Source organism: Artemia sp. Qi Xiang Cuo, chromosome 9 (assembly GCF_049724085.1).
Source record: "Artemia sp. Qi Xiang Cuo chromosome 9, ASM4972408v1, whole genome shotgun sequence".
Lineage (NCBI taxonomy): Eukaryota > Metazoa > Arthropoda > Branchiopoda > Anostraca > Artemiidae > Artemia > Artemia sp. Qi Xiang Cuo.
In genome coordinates this window covers 63545888-63564456 of record NC_142802.1, presented here as the reverse complement: position 1 = coordinate 63564456, position 18569 = coordinate 63545888, and the positions used below count along the sequence as shown (strand labels likewise).

Sequence of the window (18569 nt, the reverse complement as noted above, 5' to 3'; positions counted from 1 at the left end):
ACGGCAAGTAGAAGGAAAAGACAAACTAGAATGACGCGGATATTTCACTTGTATAAACCAAGGCGTCTTCAACGCGAGGAAAAAAATGGATAAAATCTAAAATAGCCTAAAATTAAATTAAATCTAAGAACAAGAAATAAAAAACCAATATCTATATTTACAATTGTTGCTACTGTGGCTCAGCAACACAGAAGTTAAATGGAGTTGCTTCAATAAGAACAGTGAAGCGACTGGATAAAAGAAAATGAATATGAAATTAATTATGTTTTGCCTGTATATTTAACTTTATTTTAGATTTTATCTTTGTTTCTAGCGTTGAAGGTGCCTTGTTTTATACAGGAGGTGAAATATCCGCGTCATTCTAGTTTGTCTTCTCCTTTTACTGGCCCCTTTGTTTTCTTCATCGTGAGATTATTCTCTCTCTTTGTTTTTGTCATGGCTGGCCAGTTTGGCTTTAGATCTTTCATTAGTATATATGCTATTGGGTGGATGGGTATTGGGTATTGGCTGGATGGGTATTCTATGATTCATCTTTCTTTTAAGCTCCATGTACGAGGTGTTAGAAGGCTTACAGTGAAAAGACGTATGGAAATCGGTTGCAATAGTATTACTTGGCGTGTTTAATATTTTAAGGTCTTTTGGCTTGACCAGGCCAAGAGACTTTATTTTTGTATTTTTCGCAATTCTAAATCTAGTAATAACGGAAAACAGAGGGAGGAGGGTCCTTGCCTGGAAAAATTTGTCCCTAATTTGCCTCTATTTTTGATCAACCCTGGATTCTTTATTACTAGAATAAAGAATTTTTTTATCTTTTGAGCACAGCGGTACACAATGGTGCTCAAATAAGCTTAAAAATCAAAGAAAACATCTTAACTGTAGTTATAAAAGCAGAATATTTATGATGAGTGAAAAAACAGGAACCAAATTAAGAAATGGTGGACGGTATTTGTGTTTCAGGGAATGTTCTGACTTACAAGTTTCCCCTGGTCTTTGGAGTGGATTAGAACTGGCCTTGAATGCGAATTCAGCGGCTTTGATCACTTGGGTACACAGATTTATGTCCCTCAGGAATTGAGGGGAGGGGTTCGAGAGTACAGCCATACAATAGTTCATAGTTGTGGAATAATCTTTACCAGACACGGGTTCTTCTGACCAACCTTGGGGGGGAGAATCCTCCCCGATACAGGTGCTTTTATTGATAAAAAAAATCTGTAGAAAACTATGGTGGCAGGTACAGGTACAAATATTTTTAAAGATACCATATCAGATGGTATCTGATATCTAATGAGATACCATTAAAGATGGTTTTTAAAGATACCATCTTATTGTTGTCCCTGAGCCTGCGACAATAAGTTGGAGGAAGCTTTGTAGAAAGAGTAGAAAATATTCTTATTAGATTACTTAAACCTTTTGCTAAGACCTTGAAGAGAAAAAAACTTCCGACTGTATCAAATTTAAAGTATACCGCAAGTAATCAAAATAATGGCTATTCTAGGACACAGAGTTAATTATATTGATCGTTTACATGGTCACTTGTCTGAATTCCCATGAGATTAAATGAGCTAAATAGAAGTTAACCTATATTAAATTGATGGCAGACTTCTGGTATATAATTATTTTGCGCTTAAACAGAGGGAGGGATACCAGTTTATATCATAATCTTAATTACTATATTAACTGAGCTGTTTTTTTTAACCTTGCCATATGATAATCACTCTTGGAGAAATTGTAATCTTTGACGGGATAAATATGATCGATTAAGTTTCTTGTTGGGAGGTTTGGCTGGTTTCTGGTACGATTTTTTCATTGGCTGTCATCATTTTCATGTCTCTTCTTAAAAAGCTTAGTAACCAAATCAGTAAACTTATGAAAGCATGAAGAAACATATTTTGAAGTTTTATCCCCCCCTACCTTGACTATAATACTAAACTTACATAGTCCCTATGAGCATCAAATGATTTTTTTAGGCTAGTTGAAGGGTTGAAAACATGAAACAGTTTATTTATAAATTGAAGACTAGATTCGAGTATTCAGAAGACTACATCATGCCTAGTACCCCCCCCCCCCCGAATTATGTTTTAAACTAATGTATTTTTTATATATGTGACTCACCATTGTTACACCAAAACTGACAACCAACAAAAGAGATAGCAGTCCAATGACAATTACAGCGATAGCCCAACTTGGAAATAATGAAGTGTCATTCTCAGATTCAATACCAGCAGCAGATGAATTTTCTGAAATAACTGCAAAAAAAGAGAAGAACTACATGAGTATGTATATGAATGAATTATAAAATATTCGTTTAATTTATCTGAGGTAAAAGAATTTTCAAATCAGTTAGTTCTTTTAGTTTTTGCAGTTCTTTTAGTTTTTGAAAGAACTGCAGAAAAAAAGCAGAACTACAATAGTATGTATATGAATGAATTATAAAAGCTTTGTTTACTGTAACTGAGGTGAAATAATTTTCACCTCGGTTACAGTTCTTTCAGTTTTTGCAGTTCTTTCAGTTTCTGTAAGAACTGCAAAAAAAGAGAAGAACGACATGAGTATGTATATGAATGAATTATGAAAGCTTTGTTTACTGTAACTGAGGTGAAATAATTTTCACCTCGGTTACAGCTCTTTCAGTTTTTGCAGTTCTTTCAGTTTCTGTAAGAACTGCAAAAAAAGAGAAGAACGACATGAGTATGTATATGAATGAATTATGAAAGCTTCGTTCTAAGGTCATGTAACTAAGGTCATTTACACCACTTTTACTCAATTACAATCAAGAGCAATAGTTTAATTTTTAGGTCAAGATTGATTAGACATTGCCAAAACATCATCTAGGGGAGAACCTAGAAGGACTTTTCAAGGTTCATGGTTCCCAGAAGAAATTGATTGCAACTTGTTAGCCAAGCCTCTTGATTAACTATGAGCTTTACACAGTTAAAGGGAAGGACCTAGAAGGAATTTCAAGGTTCATGGTTCTTAGAAGAAATTGATTACAACTTGTTAGCCAAACCTCTTGATTAACTATGAGCTTTACACAGTTAAAGGGAAGGACCTAGAAGGAACTTCAAGGTTCATGGTTCCTAGAAGAAATTGACTGCAACTTGTTAGCCAAACCTCTTGATTAACTATGAGCTTTACACAGTTAAAGGGAAGGACCTAGAAGGAATTTCAAGGTTCATGGTTCTTAGAAGAAATTGATTACAACTTGTTAGCCAAACCTCTTGATTAACTATGGGCTTTACACAGTTAAAGGGAAGGACCTAGAAGGAATTTCAAGGTTCATGTTTCCTAGAAGAAATTGACTGCAACTTGTTAGCCAAACCTCTTGATTAACTATGAGCTTTATACAGTTAAAGAGGAGGACCTAGAAGGAATTTCAAGGTTCATGGTTCCTAGAAGAAATTGACTGCAACTTGTTAGCCAAACCTCTTGATTAACTATGAGCTTTACACAGTTAAAGGGAAGGACCTAGAAGGAATTTCAAGGTTCATGGTTCCTAGAAGAAATTGACTGCAACTTGTTAGCCAAACCTCTTGATTAACTATGAGCTTTACACAGTTAAAGGGAAGGACCTAGAAGGAACTTCAAGGTTCATGGTTCCTAGAAGAAATCGATTGCAACTTGTTAGCCAAACCTCTTGATTAACTATGAGCTTTACACAGTTAAAGGGGAGGACCCAGAAGGAACTTCAAGGTTCATGTTTCCTAGAAGAAATCGATTGCAACTTGTTAGCCAAACCTCTTGATTAACTATGAGCTTTACACAGTTAAAGGGGATGACCTAGAAGGAATTTCAAGGTTCATGGTTCCTAGAAGAAATTGACTGCAACTTGTTAGCCAAACCTCTTGATTAACTATGAGCTTTACACAGTTAAAGGGGAGGACCGAGAAGGAACTTCAAGGTTCATGGTTCCTAGAAGAAATTGACTGCAACCTGTTAGCCAAACCTCTTGATTAACTATGAGCTTTACACAGTTAAAGGGGATGACCTAGAAGGAACTTCAAGGTTCATGGTTCCTAGAAGAAATTGACTGCAACTTGTTAGCCAAACCTCTTGATTAACTATGAGCTTTACACAGTTAAAGGGGAGGACCTAGAAGGAACTTCAAGGTTCATGGTTCCTAGAAGAAATCGATTGCAACTTGTTAGCCAAACCTCTTGATTAACTATGAGCTTTACACAGTTAAAGGGGAGGACCTAGAAGGAATTTCAAGGTTCATGTTTCTTAGAAGAAATTGACTACAACTTGTTAGCCAAACCTCTTGATTAACTATGAGCTTTACACAGTTAAAGGGGAGGACCTAGAAGGAATTTCAAGGTTCATGGTTCTTAGAAGAAATTGATTACAACTTGTTAGCCAAACCTCTTGATTAACTATGAGCTTTACACAGTTAAAGGGAAGTACCTAGAAGGAATTTCAAGGTTCATGGTTCCTAGAAGAAATTGACAGCAACTTGTTAGCCAAACCTCTTGATTAACTATGGACTTTACACAGTTAAAGGGAAGGACCTAGAAGGAATTTCAAGGTTCATGGTTCTTAGAAGAAATTGATTACAACTTGTTAGCCAAACCTCTTGATTAACTATGAGCTTTACACAGTTAAAGGGAAGGACCTAGAAGGAATTTCAAGGTTCATGGTTCCTAGAAGAAATTGAAAGCAACTTGTTAGCCAAACCTCTTGATTAACTATGAGCTTTACACAGTTAAAGGGAATGACCTAGAAGGAATTTCAAGGTTCATGGTTCCTAGAAGAAATTGACTGCAACTTGTTAGCCAAACCTCTTGATTAACTATGAGCTTTACACAGTTAAAGGGGAGGACCTAGAAGGAAATTCAAGGTTCATGGTTCCTAGAAGAAATCGACTGCAACTTGTTAGCCAAACCTCTTGAATAACTATGAGCTTTATACAGTTAAAGAGGATGACCTAGAAGGAATTTCAAGGTTCATGGTTCCGAAAAGAAATTGACTGCAACTTGTTAGCCAAACCTCTTGATTAACTATGAGCTTTACACAGTTAAAGGGGAGGACCTAGAAGGAACTTCAAGGTTCATGGTTACTAGAAGAAATTGACTGCAACTTGTTAGCCAAACCTCTTGATTAACTATGAGCTTTACACAGTTAAAGGGGAGGACCTAGAAGGAACTTCAAGGTTCATGGTTCCTAAAAGAAATTGACTGCAACTTGTTAGCCAAACCTCTTGATTAACTATGAGCTTTACACAGTTAAAGGGGAGGACCTAGAAGGAACTTCAAGGTTCATGGTTCCTAGAAGAAATTGAATGCAACTTGTTAGCCAAACCTCTAGATTAACTATGAGCTTTACACAGTTAAAGGGGAGGACCTAGAAGGAACTTCAAGGTTCATGGTTCCTAGAAGAAATTGATTGCAACTTGTTAGCCAAACCTCTTGATTAACTATGAGCTTTACACAGTTAAAGGGGAGGACCCAGAAGGAATTTCAAGGTTCATGTTTCCTAGAAGAAATCGATTGCAACTTGTTAGCCAAACCTCTTGATTAACTATGAGCTTTACACAGTTAAAGGGGAGGACCTAGAAGGAATTTCAAGGTTCATGTTTCCTAGAAGAAATCGATTGCAACTTGTTATCAAAACCTCTTGATTAACTATGAGCTTTACACAGTTAAAGGGGAGGACCTAGAAGGAATTTCAAGGTTCATGTTTCCTAGAAGAAATCGATTGCAACTTGTTAGCCAAACCTCTTGATTAACTATGAGCTTTACACAGTTAAAGGGGAGGACCTAGAAGGAATTTCAAGGTTCATGTTTCCTAGAAGATATTGATTGCAACGTGTTAGACAAAGCACTTTAACTATGAACTTTACAAAGTTAAAGGATACCTAATATTTTTGTTGTTTTTTTATTGTTATATTCATCCATTGAAGTTGACCTTATTGATACTTGTACTCTTGTTTGTTAGATTTTACTTAAAAACAGGGAATAATCCTAAGATTATTATTATATTCTACAAAAATTAAGGCTGGAAGTCAAAAATGAGAAATATAGCAATAAAAAAAATATAATGTTGATCAATGAACAGGTTCTTTTTCAATTTTTCTCAGCTATTTGTCTTACGGACGTGGCGAAAATAGCCTCTGCGCGATCCAAGAAATAATTTTATTCCAAAAATGCATTCATCTGAATACCTTTAGCCAGGATAATTCCGTGTAAACCCTTCGACGTCACAATCGATAAGATATCTGATGGTGTAGGTTACTAGATGTTACAACTTAAAAATATGTCAAATTTTAATAACATCAGAATTTTGAACTTATTTTTGTTCATTTTTACTTAATGCCATGTAGATTTTAGACTAACTCTATATTTTGATTGTATTTGTTAGATAAAATATGCATTTGGTCGTATTATGACAAATTGATATAATTACGAAGAAAAATTTGACCTCAAGTTTTACAACCCTGCATTTATAGAATTTGACAGATAAAATTTTACAAAGTCGCAAAAAATTACTTCGGAGAAATACTTTTACAGGATCACTACCTAAAACAGCCATAGGTAAACCACAGGCACGTACGCAGGAATTTGTTTCTGGGGGGGTCAATTTGTTTCGGGGGGGGGCGCAAATCCTTCAAACCCATTATTCTGTGAGAAAAATCAGAAAATTATGGGAAAATGAAAAAAAAATCTTGAGATTTCGGGGGGGGGGCCGGGCCCAGAGGCCCCCCCCTGCGTACGTCCCTGGTAGACCAACAGCAAAGATCCAAGCCTTTTCAAAATGGTTGTTGTATAATACAGATATAATTGCGAATTCGGACCCTGTCCACAATTTTTAAAAAAAGAAAAAATGGTATAAAATCGTATATTTATAATTGTCCGGTCATGAGTCTGATCTATATAGAATAAGCGAATCAGTGGCCATGTTTCTGCTGAAAAAGGAACCAGACACAGAAGTTTAAATTTTATCGTTGAAATATCCAGCTAATAAATCGCCTTTGTCATAAACTAGCACTTTTTTTTCTTTCGCATAAGTCTATAAATATGTGACAGAAATGATTCGTTAAGTGATGCACGGCTCAAAGACCGACGAACATGGAGGATAGACATGATATATTCCCTTCAATTTTGGGTCGGTCCGGAAGAAATACTACAAATGCGTAGCCTAAGGATATATTCTTAACCCCCACTGTCCAGCAAAAAATCAGCTAATGCTGCCTAAAAAAAATCCTCAAAATTTATTAATCCAATTCCCTCCCTGCAAGGATCTATGGCTGAGAAAGTAGGGGTTAATCCCCCTCCTTAAAAATACAGAAAATTTCCTAGCTGTGCCAATGGCTGGACTGTATGTGTTTGTGCAAAATGTGTTGGATTTTAAATATCTGTGCCATAAAAAGTTGAAAAAAATTATTTAAAAGGATAAATTATTCATCCCGATAGGGGGGGGGAGGCTATATAAATTCTCCTTTGGATAATTTTGGGAACTCAAATAACGCTGTGACTCACTAAAGAAAGAATTGGGTTTGAAAAAACAAAATGCAATATCGCATGCCTAAAAGAGGCTTGCTTATTTCAACATATATGAACATCACTCTAATTGAGAATCGCTATGTAGAATTAATTAATTATTTTACTTTCACTTGACAGCCTACAGTCAAAACACAGCACAGTAATTACTTCTAAAACAAGGTGCGAATTTTGCCGTCGGGAAAATTGTTTTAATGCACACTCGGCAAACAAAATTTGTCACGAGTTGAACTTGATAATCAAGTTACTTTAACTGGCCTTCAATATTTTGCCAAGTCTTTTTATTATTATATTGGATTTGAGTTATTTTTTTATAAATGAAGTTCGAAATGGAGCGTAATCAGAGGATTCAATGAAGGGAGTAGGTTGGGTACTATCCCATTACGTGGGCCTCTCGGGTTAATCACTATAGACTAGGCAATGATAAAACCCATTTTTGACGTCTTAACTGTTATAGAGCAGGCAATGTTAGCAAGGTTTTCATTGCGTGTACGATATTAAACTGTGGTTTTTTGGGGTTTTGGGGGGGAAAGGTACCTAGGTTAGTTTACATTTTTAATTTATGCAATGCTTTACCCCCCCCCCCACCTCTAATGTGCAAATATATAGGCCGAATTTGTTTATAAACTATTATATATTCATCCTATTTTATTTCATTAGCATTAACCAAACTTGACTTTTTAGAGAGGCCTGCATAATGGGATAGTGCCGCAGGTTGTGCTTCAAAATGATATGTTTGGGGGAAAACACACCTTTATGATTTATTACTTAAGAATGAATTAGCTAAAATTGTTTCATTAAACAAAGGTACGTTGAAACTATGACCGTGTATAACTATAGACCGTGTATAACCTTCCGCATATTGCGTGGACCAAAGTGTAACAAAAACTTACAACAGAGGAAACTGGCCCGATGTAATAGAGAAAAATTACTAACGCCATCTAGCCAACGCCATTAAAAGCCAATTAAACTTACAATATTGTTCAGCGTTGCCAACGCGGTAGAATTGTACCGTTATTGGTACAATTTAGAGGTCATGAGACAAAGCGGTACATTTGGAAATTGTTTAATGCAATACAAATTTCCAAGTACATTTGCTTTTACTTGCTCTTTTCTTACTCGGCTATTTTGTTCAAGTTTCAGTTTATCAAAATTTTCTTCTTGTCACGGCAAATTTTTAACCTGCTGTTCAGATAGTACACATCATTCTCTAGCGGCACAATTTTAGTCGGAAGACTTGCACAATTTAGCTCAAAGCGTTGGCAACACTAGTTATATTAAGTCTTGTTATATTATTGCATTGAATTTGATTTTTTTTTTTTTATATATAAGTTTTATTTGAAATGAAGCGTAGCAAGAGGTTTCAATCGAGGTTGCACGTTGTGCTTCAGAATAAGGTTTAAGGGGAAACACATTTTTATGATAACTAAAGCTGAATATTAATATAGTTAAAGAGGTTTCGACGGAGTGCAACAAAGGTTTCAATCGAGGAAATAGATTGTGCTTCAGAATACTGTGAGGAAAAGTGTTCAGAGGAATGCAATACATATACATATACTTAATACATATATTTAATAATTAACATGTTATGCTTAGTTATACTTCAAATTATATCAGTTATACTTAATAAATAATATATATATTATTTATAATTGGCTAACATACTTAATATTTAAACAAAAAAAAAATCTAATTCTTAATTACCTAAATACTAAATCTGATAAATAAATCTGATTAAATTATTAGCTAAAAGTTAATTCGACAAAATTGCAAGGCAGCTCAGGATATATAAAGCGTGTATACGCACCATTCTATTGCATGGATCTGAAGTATGGAAGCCAGCAGAAGATTTTTCCCGAGGGGAAAGGGGCAGTTTTCCAATGGATCGGTGGAATACTAATAAATTGAAGTAATTTAAATGTGTGCCTAGGCACAAATATCTTCCTTAAAATCAAAAGAGATACCTTGGTCAGGGCCGTACCCAGAGGGGGAGGGGTAGGGGGGTTTGAACCCCTCCCGAAATGTTTTTTTGACTCGTAAAAACGTAACAAAAATGGATATAAACAAATTTCATATGAGTTTTTTTAGGTTTTTTTTTTGTGTAAAACCCCCTCTCGAAAAAAAATCTTTGAGTAAAACCACCTCGGGAAAAAATCCTGGGTACGGCCTTGCACTTGGTTGTATATATACCCGAGGACAAAGAAGGGTAAATACTCTGGGATATAGGTCTCAAAATGAAGTTTCTTTATTGTCTTCTGTTTTTCTGGGTTGGTCCCTTCCTCATGGCCCCTTCCTGGTGGTGGTCGGTGTAGCCTTTTCTTTGAAATTTAAGAAGGACGCTTACTAAATGTTTTCGACCGAAACTGTTTGAGAGACGTTAGCAGGATCAAACTGAGCGGTGTTCAACGACCACTTGATGAGAATATCCAGCCAAAAGCTAGCAGTTTCTGCAATCGTGAGGGGTAGAATAGTTTGATGTGAGCATGGTAATGTCACGTAGGGCAAGCGAGCTCTTGGTAGAACACAGTGGAAACAGACTTAAAGGGGGGGGGGGTGTTACGAATCATCTGCCTTTAAACAGAAGATTAGTTTCAGCAGCAGAAGCTGGTTAGGTACAAAAAAAAGTTACTTTGCCTTCTGTTACAATAAATACCAGCCCTTCCTCACGGCCCCAGTGCCTTACGTTCGTAATCCCTCTCATCATTGGCAACAATAATCATGTTTCCTTGTTTTCAAGTTTGTACACACATGTACCCGTGTACACAAATATATGACAAAACAAGGTAATGATCTAGAACTAGATTGGGAAGAAAGGACTGTAATAGACCAATACCGACCGGGCCATCTGATAACAAAGTGTATAATAAGTAGGAAGATGAATAGTAGGCATCAGCAGATCTAGCACCCCGTACCTGCCATCATCCCCCGACAGGGGCGTAAATTGATATGGGACAGGGGAAGGGGGCAACTGTCCCTTCATGACCTCATTCCCCCCCCCCCACCAGCTGAAATTTAGTTTCTGCAAACATTTCTTTGTCCTTATGGTACTATATGCCTCATTTTTCCTTTTTCACTGTCATTTTCACTTGATTTGGGAAAATTGACTCCAACTTTGCCAAAGGAATAAGCTTACTAAATTGTATTTTCTTTAAACAATAAAATTTTTAGTTCAAAAATCTTAAGAAGCAATCGGTAAATATTTGTGTATTTACGGCTTGCAATAAATGCTTTCAAGATAGTACTATCAAAATTTAGAGTAAAGAAAAAGTGGTTAAGGGGGATCAGGGCCCCTCATAAGCGGGATAATTTCTGTCCGTCGCAAGTCTCAATGGCAATTTTTAAGTTCATTTGAAAAATACTTCTTCTTTGTTTTAATTAACCAAATCTAATGAATCTTTTCTCAAATTAAAAACTTCCTGTTACAGTTTCAACCATGCGTAAAGATTCCAGCTTTGCGATAGCTACATCGTTGCGGTGAACTCGAAAGTGAAAGTTTATTCTCGCTATCTTCTAGAAATTCCGCCATATTCCCGGACCTCATACCCATACCCAGCTATATCCAATTTTATGTTCCCTGTTCAAGTTTTTCATGAGTTATTTTTCTGCAATCCACTGTTTTTTATGTTCAACATAAGATGACAGTTTTGCTGCCATTCGATATCTGAAATTCAGCTCCATCTAACGAATTAAAAAAAAAAAACAAAAAAAAACAAGTTTCTTCACCTGAGAGTACGGAGGAACATTAAAACTCAAAACGAACAGAAATTATTCCGTATATGAAGGAATTTTTTTAAAAAGTTCCTATTCTAATGAAAAGACCCTTGCGTTTCAGGAGCCGTTTAAAAAAAAAAATAGGATAAACAGTCAAACTTTAGCGCAAAGAGCGAGGTATTGAGGAGAGGGGCAACTCCTTCATATACGGAATAATTTCTGTTAGTTTTGCATTTTAATGTTGCTCCTTACTTTCAGTTGAAAAAACTGATTTTTCTTTTGTTTAATTTCTGATCTTTTTCAAATAATGCCTGTTAATCTGGCTCATCCTCCACGAAAAATTCCCTCCTCTCACGGGAAACTTATTCTGTGGAAATTTCTTCCCACTTGAAATGCACCCCCTCCTTGTAAAACTCCCTCCAAACAATTCCATTCTCTCTGAACCCCCAGTAATATTTCTTGCGAACAACTCAGCCTGAAAAATTCTCTTTTAGCATACTTTCATTTGAAAAAGAGTTAAATTTCTAATCGCTTTCCCAATCACTCCGGAAATCCCTCCTATTGTAAAAATTTTTTCCCAGAAATCCAAACACACTGAAAATAGTCCCCGGACACTCCCCGGGACATCTCCCCATGCAAAATTGAGTTGGCAAAGATAAAGTAAGACAAATAAAAGAATTTCGCATAGGAATTCTGTCAAATCCCCCTAGTGTAAAATTTTCCCTGAAAAGTTAACCCCCAGGAAATTTTCCTTCCCACGGAAAATTCTCTCCATGGAAACCCACCCTCAGCACAAAATCCCCCCCCCAAAAACAATGTGTCTGTATACTTCCCAATAACAAATACTATACGTAAATAATGGGCGAATTTGATAACTAACAAGCCTCTCTCCATGAGTGGTGGGGGTTTATTTTACCCCTAAATTCATAATTATTGGATCTTTCAATTATGCTGAGCGAAATGACTATCTCAAAATTTTGATCAGACGACTTTGCGGGAAAAAGGGCGTGGGAATTGGGCTAATTCCTCTCCCGATGTTCTAGAACCAGTATTTCGATACAAAAACCCCTCGAAGGCAATAATAAATAAATCAACACGCATCCATGATATTTCTTCTGGCAAGAAATGCAAAATTTATATTGAAGATTGAAACTCCTACAGTAGGGTTTTTGATACGCTAAATCTGATGGTGTGACGTTATTGAGATTCCTTGAGTTTTAGGGGGTGTTTCCTCCCTTTTTTGAAAACCAGGCAAATTTTCTCAAACTCGTAACTTTTGATTGGTAACAATAAAGTTGATGAATCTTATACATCTTATAATCCTATTATAGTATATATACATATATATATATATATATATATATATATATATATATATATATATATATATATATATATATATATATATATATATATATATATATATATGTGTGTGTGTGTACATATGTAGACTGTTTCTGAGGATAGACCACCTAAGCTAATTATCAAACACGAACAATGAGAAGGCCTAAGTGGGTTGACATCTATACCTGCAGGCAGAACTGTTCAGGGGGGGGGCAGGGCAAGCTACCCCAGAGGCCTTGACTAGGGGACGCCACGGCCGGGGGGTTCCCCACTTTGGTCAAATTTTTCACTGTGATTCAGTTTTTTTTTCCTTATATTTGCGTCGGGAGGGGGGTGCTGTAATAAATTTTTCTTTGGGCACCACCAATACTAGGAACGGCTCTGCCATCAGCGCATTATTTAATTTCAACTAGGAACTCTAGTCCTTCTCCCAGAGAGAGAGAGAAAAAAAAAATACGACGAAAGAAAAAAAAAAGTGACTCTTAATTCGGCTGTATTACTGTCATTTTTTTTCACAGTTCATAGAATTAGCGGTATGATCATTCCCTATCTCACCCATTATAGAAACCCGGACCGAGGTGCAAGTGCTCCGAAGAATGTAAAACATAAGCGGCATTATATCTTTTCACGGGTAGACAAGTCAGATTTCTCTTGAACGCGAAACTTGGCTTCAATGTTGGAACACTAATTTTGAAGAAACTAATTTTAAATTAATTTATTCCAATACATACATGAAAATTGGTAATTAGTAGTGCAATGTTATTATTAGATGTTTTTAGGAATTAAAAATAGGTTTCGAAGTCTCAAGTTGGTTTCAAAGGCATTTTGAGAAAGTTTCTGCCAAAATACGTGTTCCACGGTAATTGTACCGCTGATGGCAGATCAAATGAGAGGAGCTGTTTGTACGTGCCGATATAATATATATATATATATATATATATATATATATATATATATATATATATATATATATATATATATATATATATATATATATATATATATATATATATATATATATATATAAAATTAGTTCAGATGCTTATAGGAATTACAAGTAGGTTTCGAAGTCTCGATTTGGTTTTAAAGGCATTTTGAGAAAGTTTCCGCCAAAATACGTGTTCCAGGGTAATTGGACCGCTCTAAAGGAGAGGAGCTGTTTGTACGCGCCGATATATATATATATATATATATATATATATATATATATATATATATATATATATATATATATATATATATATATATATATATATATATATATATATATATATTATATATATATATATATATATATATATATATACTGTATATATACAAACTGGAAGAATATTCTATAATAGGAGCTTTTCTAGCGTAAATTTTCAAACAGAGGTGTTTATTGTTTAAAGTTCAGGAAAGGTCTGCCCATTTCATACGAAAACATTGATTGAAAACGAAAGTAGTCTTATCTAGAAAATAAATATCGTAGAAAATAAACATCACGACGTGAAAAAAAAATGATAAAATATCCAGTGGCGGATCCAGAGGGGGGGGGGGCAATGGGTTCCCCCCTATAGTAGTCTAAAGTAGCGTAATTTACCTAATTAACGCAAGTTTGCTTTAATTAAACTTGCTCCTAACGTAAGTTTATGGGATCAACCTATTTTGCCACCCCCCCTAGAAAATCCTGGATCCGCCCCTGAAACCATCACACCTGTTTCACCAGTTATTAGGCGAAAAAAATTCTTATTTTCACAAATTTCATCAACCTCCCGCCCCCTTTTTTATAAAATCCTACATAGGCCAATCAGTTCAGTCCACTGTTTGTAAATAATAGATTAAGTCATTATTTGCATATAAATTAAGTCATACCTGTGAGATGGGACACTTGCAAACCACTTGGCTGGCTCACCAAGTTTGTTTCTGCTTTCACAATTATGAATGATACAATTTCGAACCATTTCTTATTGATTGACGCATAGAGACTAACCTGCTAATCCATGAATAAGTGGGAGGAGCTTTTTGTTCGCACCGAGAATGAAGACCAGAAATGATCTGCGATAAACTTACTGGATAATTCTATAAACTGTGGTTTTTTTCTTCAGGTTTGCTACTCTTGTTCTGTTGCTGCTTCATTTTTTTATGCCAATTGGGTACTGTTATACTACTTGTAGCGTTGGTATCTTTCATCTTATTAAAGCTGCTGCTACGTCGCTGAAGTTCAAGTTCTCTTCATTTTTACCATGTTTTCCCGAGAGAGTACTTGAGCATGTCAGTTGTCAAACTCATTAAATGCTTAAAATGAAGAACCAAAAAAAGTGACGAGGGTACAAATGAAGAATATTGTTTGGGAATATGGATATAAACATTAGTTTTACCGATAATTATGAATATTCCTCACCCTGTTCAAAATTATGTTCAACTTGTCAAAAAAACAACCAAAAGCTCCAAATATTAGCCTTTACCCACCAGGGTTTGCAAGTCCAAACTTGGAAATATTTAATATACCGTGCTAGATCTTAACTAGTCCATTTGAAAATAGTAAGTCTTGCGCAGTGATTGCGGCATTTTAAGGTCAGACGAAAGAAAATCACAATAAACCAGGATCAAAGGTGATTGGATGTTATTAAGAAGCTAATGTTGATTTTCTTTGAACATTCAAATTCGTTCTTTAAAAATAATATCTATGGTATCACCGCTGCAGCAGATGCAGATAAATAAGAATGAAGTCTCAATTGTAGCTTCTTGGTGATATTCAATTTAGCATAAGCCTTTTTTTAAACATAGACATTTTTTTTTTACTTCTTTTCATCAAGACAACACGCGCAAAGTATTGGAGTTAAAGGAAAACACATAATTATCGAAATTGAGCGACTCATACCCCGAGACACCCTTTTCCATGTGCAGGTGCCTATTAAAACGTAGATAGGGCCATATACATAGGGGCTATATGCCCCTTTCATCTAACAATTTTACATATTTCGAATATGTTTATATTCTTATATATATATATAAGAATTTCAAGAATTTCTTGGAAAAACTGGAAAAACAAGGAAAGAAGTGAAGATAAAGGTTCTCCTGCTGCAAAATATATCCTTATGTGGTGGACTGCTCATATATCTATACCCTCCCATAATGTACAAATATATTTCCTATGCATTTTGCCAATGCATTTCTCTTGTTTCAATCCATTTACCATTAAATTGATAAAACTCTGACAGCAAGAACCACAAAAACAAGAGTGAGTGGTAGATGGCAGAACAAATGAGAAATAGGCTTATATAATTTGGGCTATATATATATATATATATATATATATATATATATATATATATATATATATATATATATATATATATATATATATATATATATATATATATATATATATATATATATATATATATATATATATATATATATATATATATATATATATATATATATATATATATATATAATCTATCTATATATATATATAATCGATATATAATCGGGAAAGTATAAATATATATAATCTGGATTCTAGACAGCTACAGCTTCTACCTTCCCCTCGGATTCGTTACTATTCCATATTAGATTATAACGAGATAACTTTCCCGGTACTAACAAAAGTTTCAGGTCAGATTCAACGGCAAAATCTCCAGAATTGAAAAGTTTAAGTTTTTGAATTATATAAATGTCCTTATTAATGCTAATTCATTTCTAAAAAAAAATATTTCAGAATAATATTTACCAGTAGTAGTGATATGTCGATTACTCGTTTTTCCTTTCTTCCTGAGTTTTGAAAACAAATTCTGACTACGGGATTGGATCAAATTATTTTTCCAAGACGCGAGTACTGTACTTAAGTATGTAATTCATCCTATCAAACCTTTTTTACTATTTAGTAACTCATCCGACAAGGTTAATTTTCGTTTCTTTTGATAGATTAATCAAAAAACTTTTTTCACAAAATAAGTTTTTCAAAAAAATTAAAGAACTCCATTAAACCAAAAATGAACAAAAATATAATCAAATAATCTAACAAGTATAAAACTACCACAAATCAGTATCAATAAATAAATGAAACCCAAAACAAACAGAAAATAAAATAAGTCAAACTCAAAACGAGCAGAAATTAATCTGAGTAGGGTTCTAAACCCTTTGCTTTCTAAAAGCCAGAATATAATTTGAACTTAATTAAAAAAATTCGAATAAATTTACTGAAAAAAATGTGCATTGTCAGTTTATACATTTGGTGACATTTATTCCTTAAATCTTAATTCATTTTTTATTTCTTAAAGTTATAAAAGTGAAAACATTTAAAAGAATTTTTTTCAGTAAAGTACAAAATATATTCTGGTTTTTAAAATAAATAGGGTTTAGAACCCTACTCAGATTAATTTCTGCTCGTTTTGAGTTTGACTAATTTTATTTTCTGTTTGTTTTGGGTTTCATTTATTTGTTGATACTGATTTGTGGATTTTGTATGCTTGGTAGATTATTTGATTCTATTTTTGTTCATTTTTGGTTTAATGGAGTTTTTTACTTTTTTTTAAATACTTATTTTGTGCAAAATAGTTTTTTTGGTTAATTTCTGTTCGTTTTATATTGACATAGTCTTTTTTCAGGGAGAAAGACTGAGCCTTTTCTGAAGTTAAACAACCATCCCTTCCAAAAAAACCTTTAATACCCCCTGGACATAACTTACAACCCTTGTTCCTGATCTCTGGGGTTTGTTTAAACCCCAAAAGCCTTGTTATATGATTTCAACCATTTCTATAAAAAACCTTATATGCCCCCAGGATATAAATTACAACCCTTACCCTGAGGGCCATGGGGGGGGGGGTTATCATCCTCAAAGACCTAATTTCCAGAATTTTCAACTACGTGGAACAAAATAGATGTGTTTGGGGAAATGGTGGGTGTGAGAGGGGGGTTAGTCGCCCTCCAATCACTTTTGACTATTAAAAAGGGCACTAGCCCTTTCAACTTCCAATCGAATGAGCCTTTTTTGAAGTCTCTATGAAAAAGCTTTCTACAAGAACCTTATATGCCCCCAGGGCATAACTTACAAACCTTGCCCTAAGGGGTTTTGGAGGTTTGTCACCCTCAAAATCATAATTTCCAGGAATTTCAACTACGTTAAGCAAAATGGCTATCTCAAAATTTTAATTGAATGTGTTTAGGGAAATGGTGGGCGTGAGAGGAGGGTTAATTGCTATCCAATCACTTTCGAATATTAAAAAGGGCACTAGCCCTTTCAAGTTCCAATCAAATGAGCCCTTTTTGAAGTATTTACGACAATATGGAAACCTTATATGCCCCGAGGGTAGAACTTAAACCCTTGCCCTGAGGGCTCTAAGGGGGTTGTCATCCTAAAAGACCTAATTTCCAGACTTTTAACTACGTTAAATAAATAAATATCTCAAAATTTTGATTGCATGTGTTTGGGGAAATGGTGGGCGTGAGAGGGGGGTTTGTTGCCCACCAATTACTTTCAACTATTAAAAAGGGCACTAGGCCTTTCAATCGAATGAGCTCTTTTTGAAGTTTTGAGACAACACCTTCAATAAAAACTTTATGTGCCCCCAATACATAGTTAACAACCCGCACTATGGGGACTGTGTTGGGGGTTGTCATACTCAAAGACGCTACATATGGAGGTTATAACCCCGTTGAAAAAAAATGGTCCCATCAAAATGTTTATTACGTATATTTGGCGATATGGTGAAAGTGAGAGGGGGGTTATTTATCCTCCAGTCACTTTTGAATATTAAAAAGGACACTAGTCGTTTTAATTGCCATTCGAATGAGCCCTTTTTGAAATTTCTACGATAACACTTTCTATAAAAATCTTATATACCCCCAAGGCATAACTTACCACCCAGGCCCTGAGGGATGGGGGGGGGGGGAGGTGTCATCCGTAAAGACCTAATTTCCAAAACTTTCAACTACGTTGAACAAAATGGCTATCTTAAAATTTTGATTGGATTTGTTTGGATAAATAGTGCGCGTGGAAGGGGTGTTTGTTGCCTTCCAATCACTTTCGATTAT

General features: G+C 34.9%; 1 protein-coding gene across 1 annotated transcript in view; it reads right to left on the bottom strand.

The window, feature by feature from the left end:
- LOC148948919 (uncharacterized) overlaps positions 1–18569 on the bottom strand; it is a 65354-nt gene that overhangs the window by 27928 nt on the left and 18857 nt on the right. The window contains exon 3 of the mRNA XM_089095055.1: positions 2113–2246. Coding sequence (XP_088951181.1) covers positions 2113–2246 — 134 coding nt within the window. The remainder of the gene's footprint in view (positions 1–2112; positions 2247–18569) is intronic.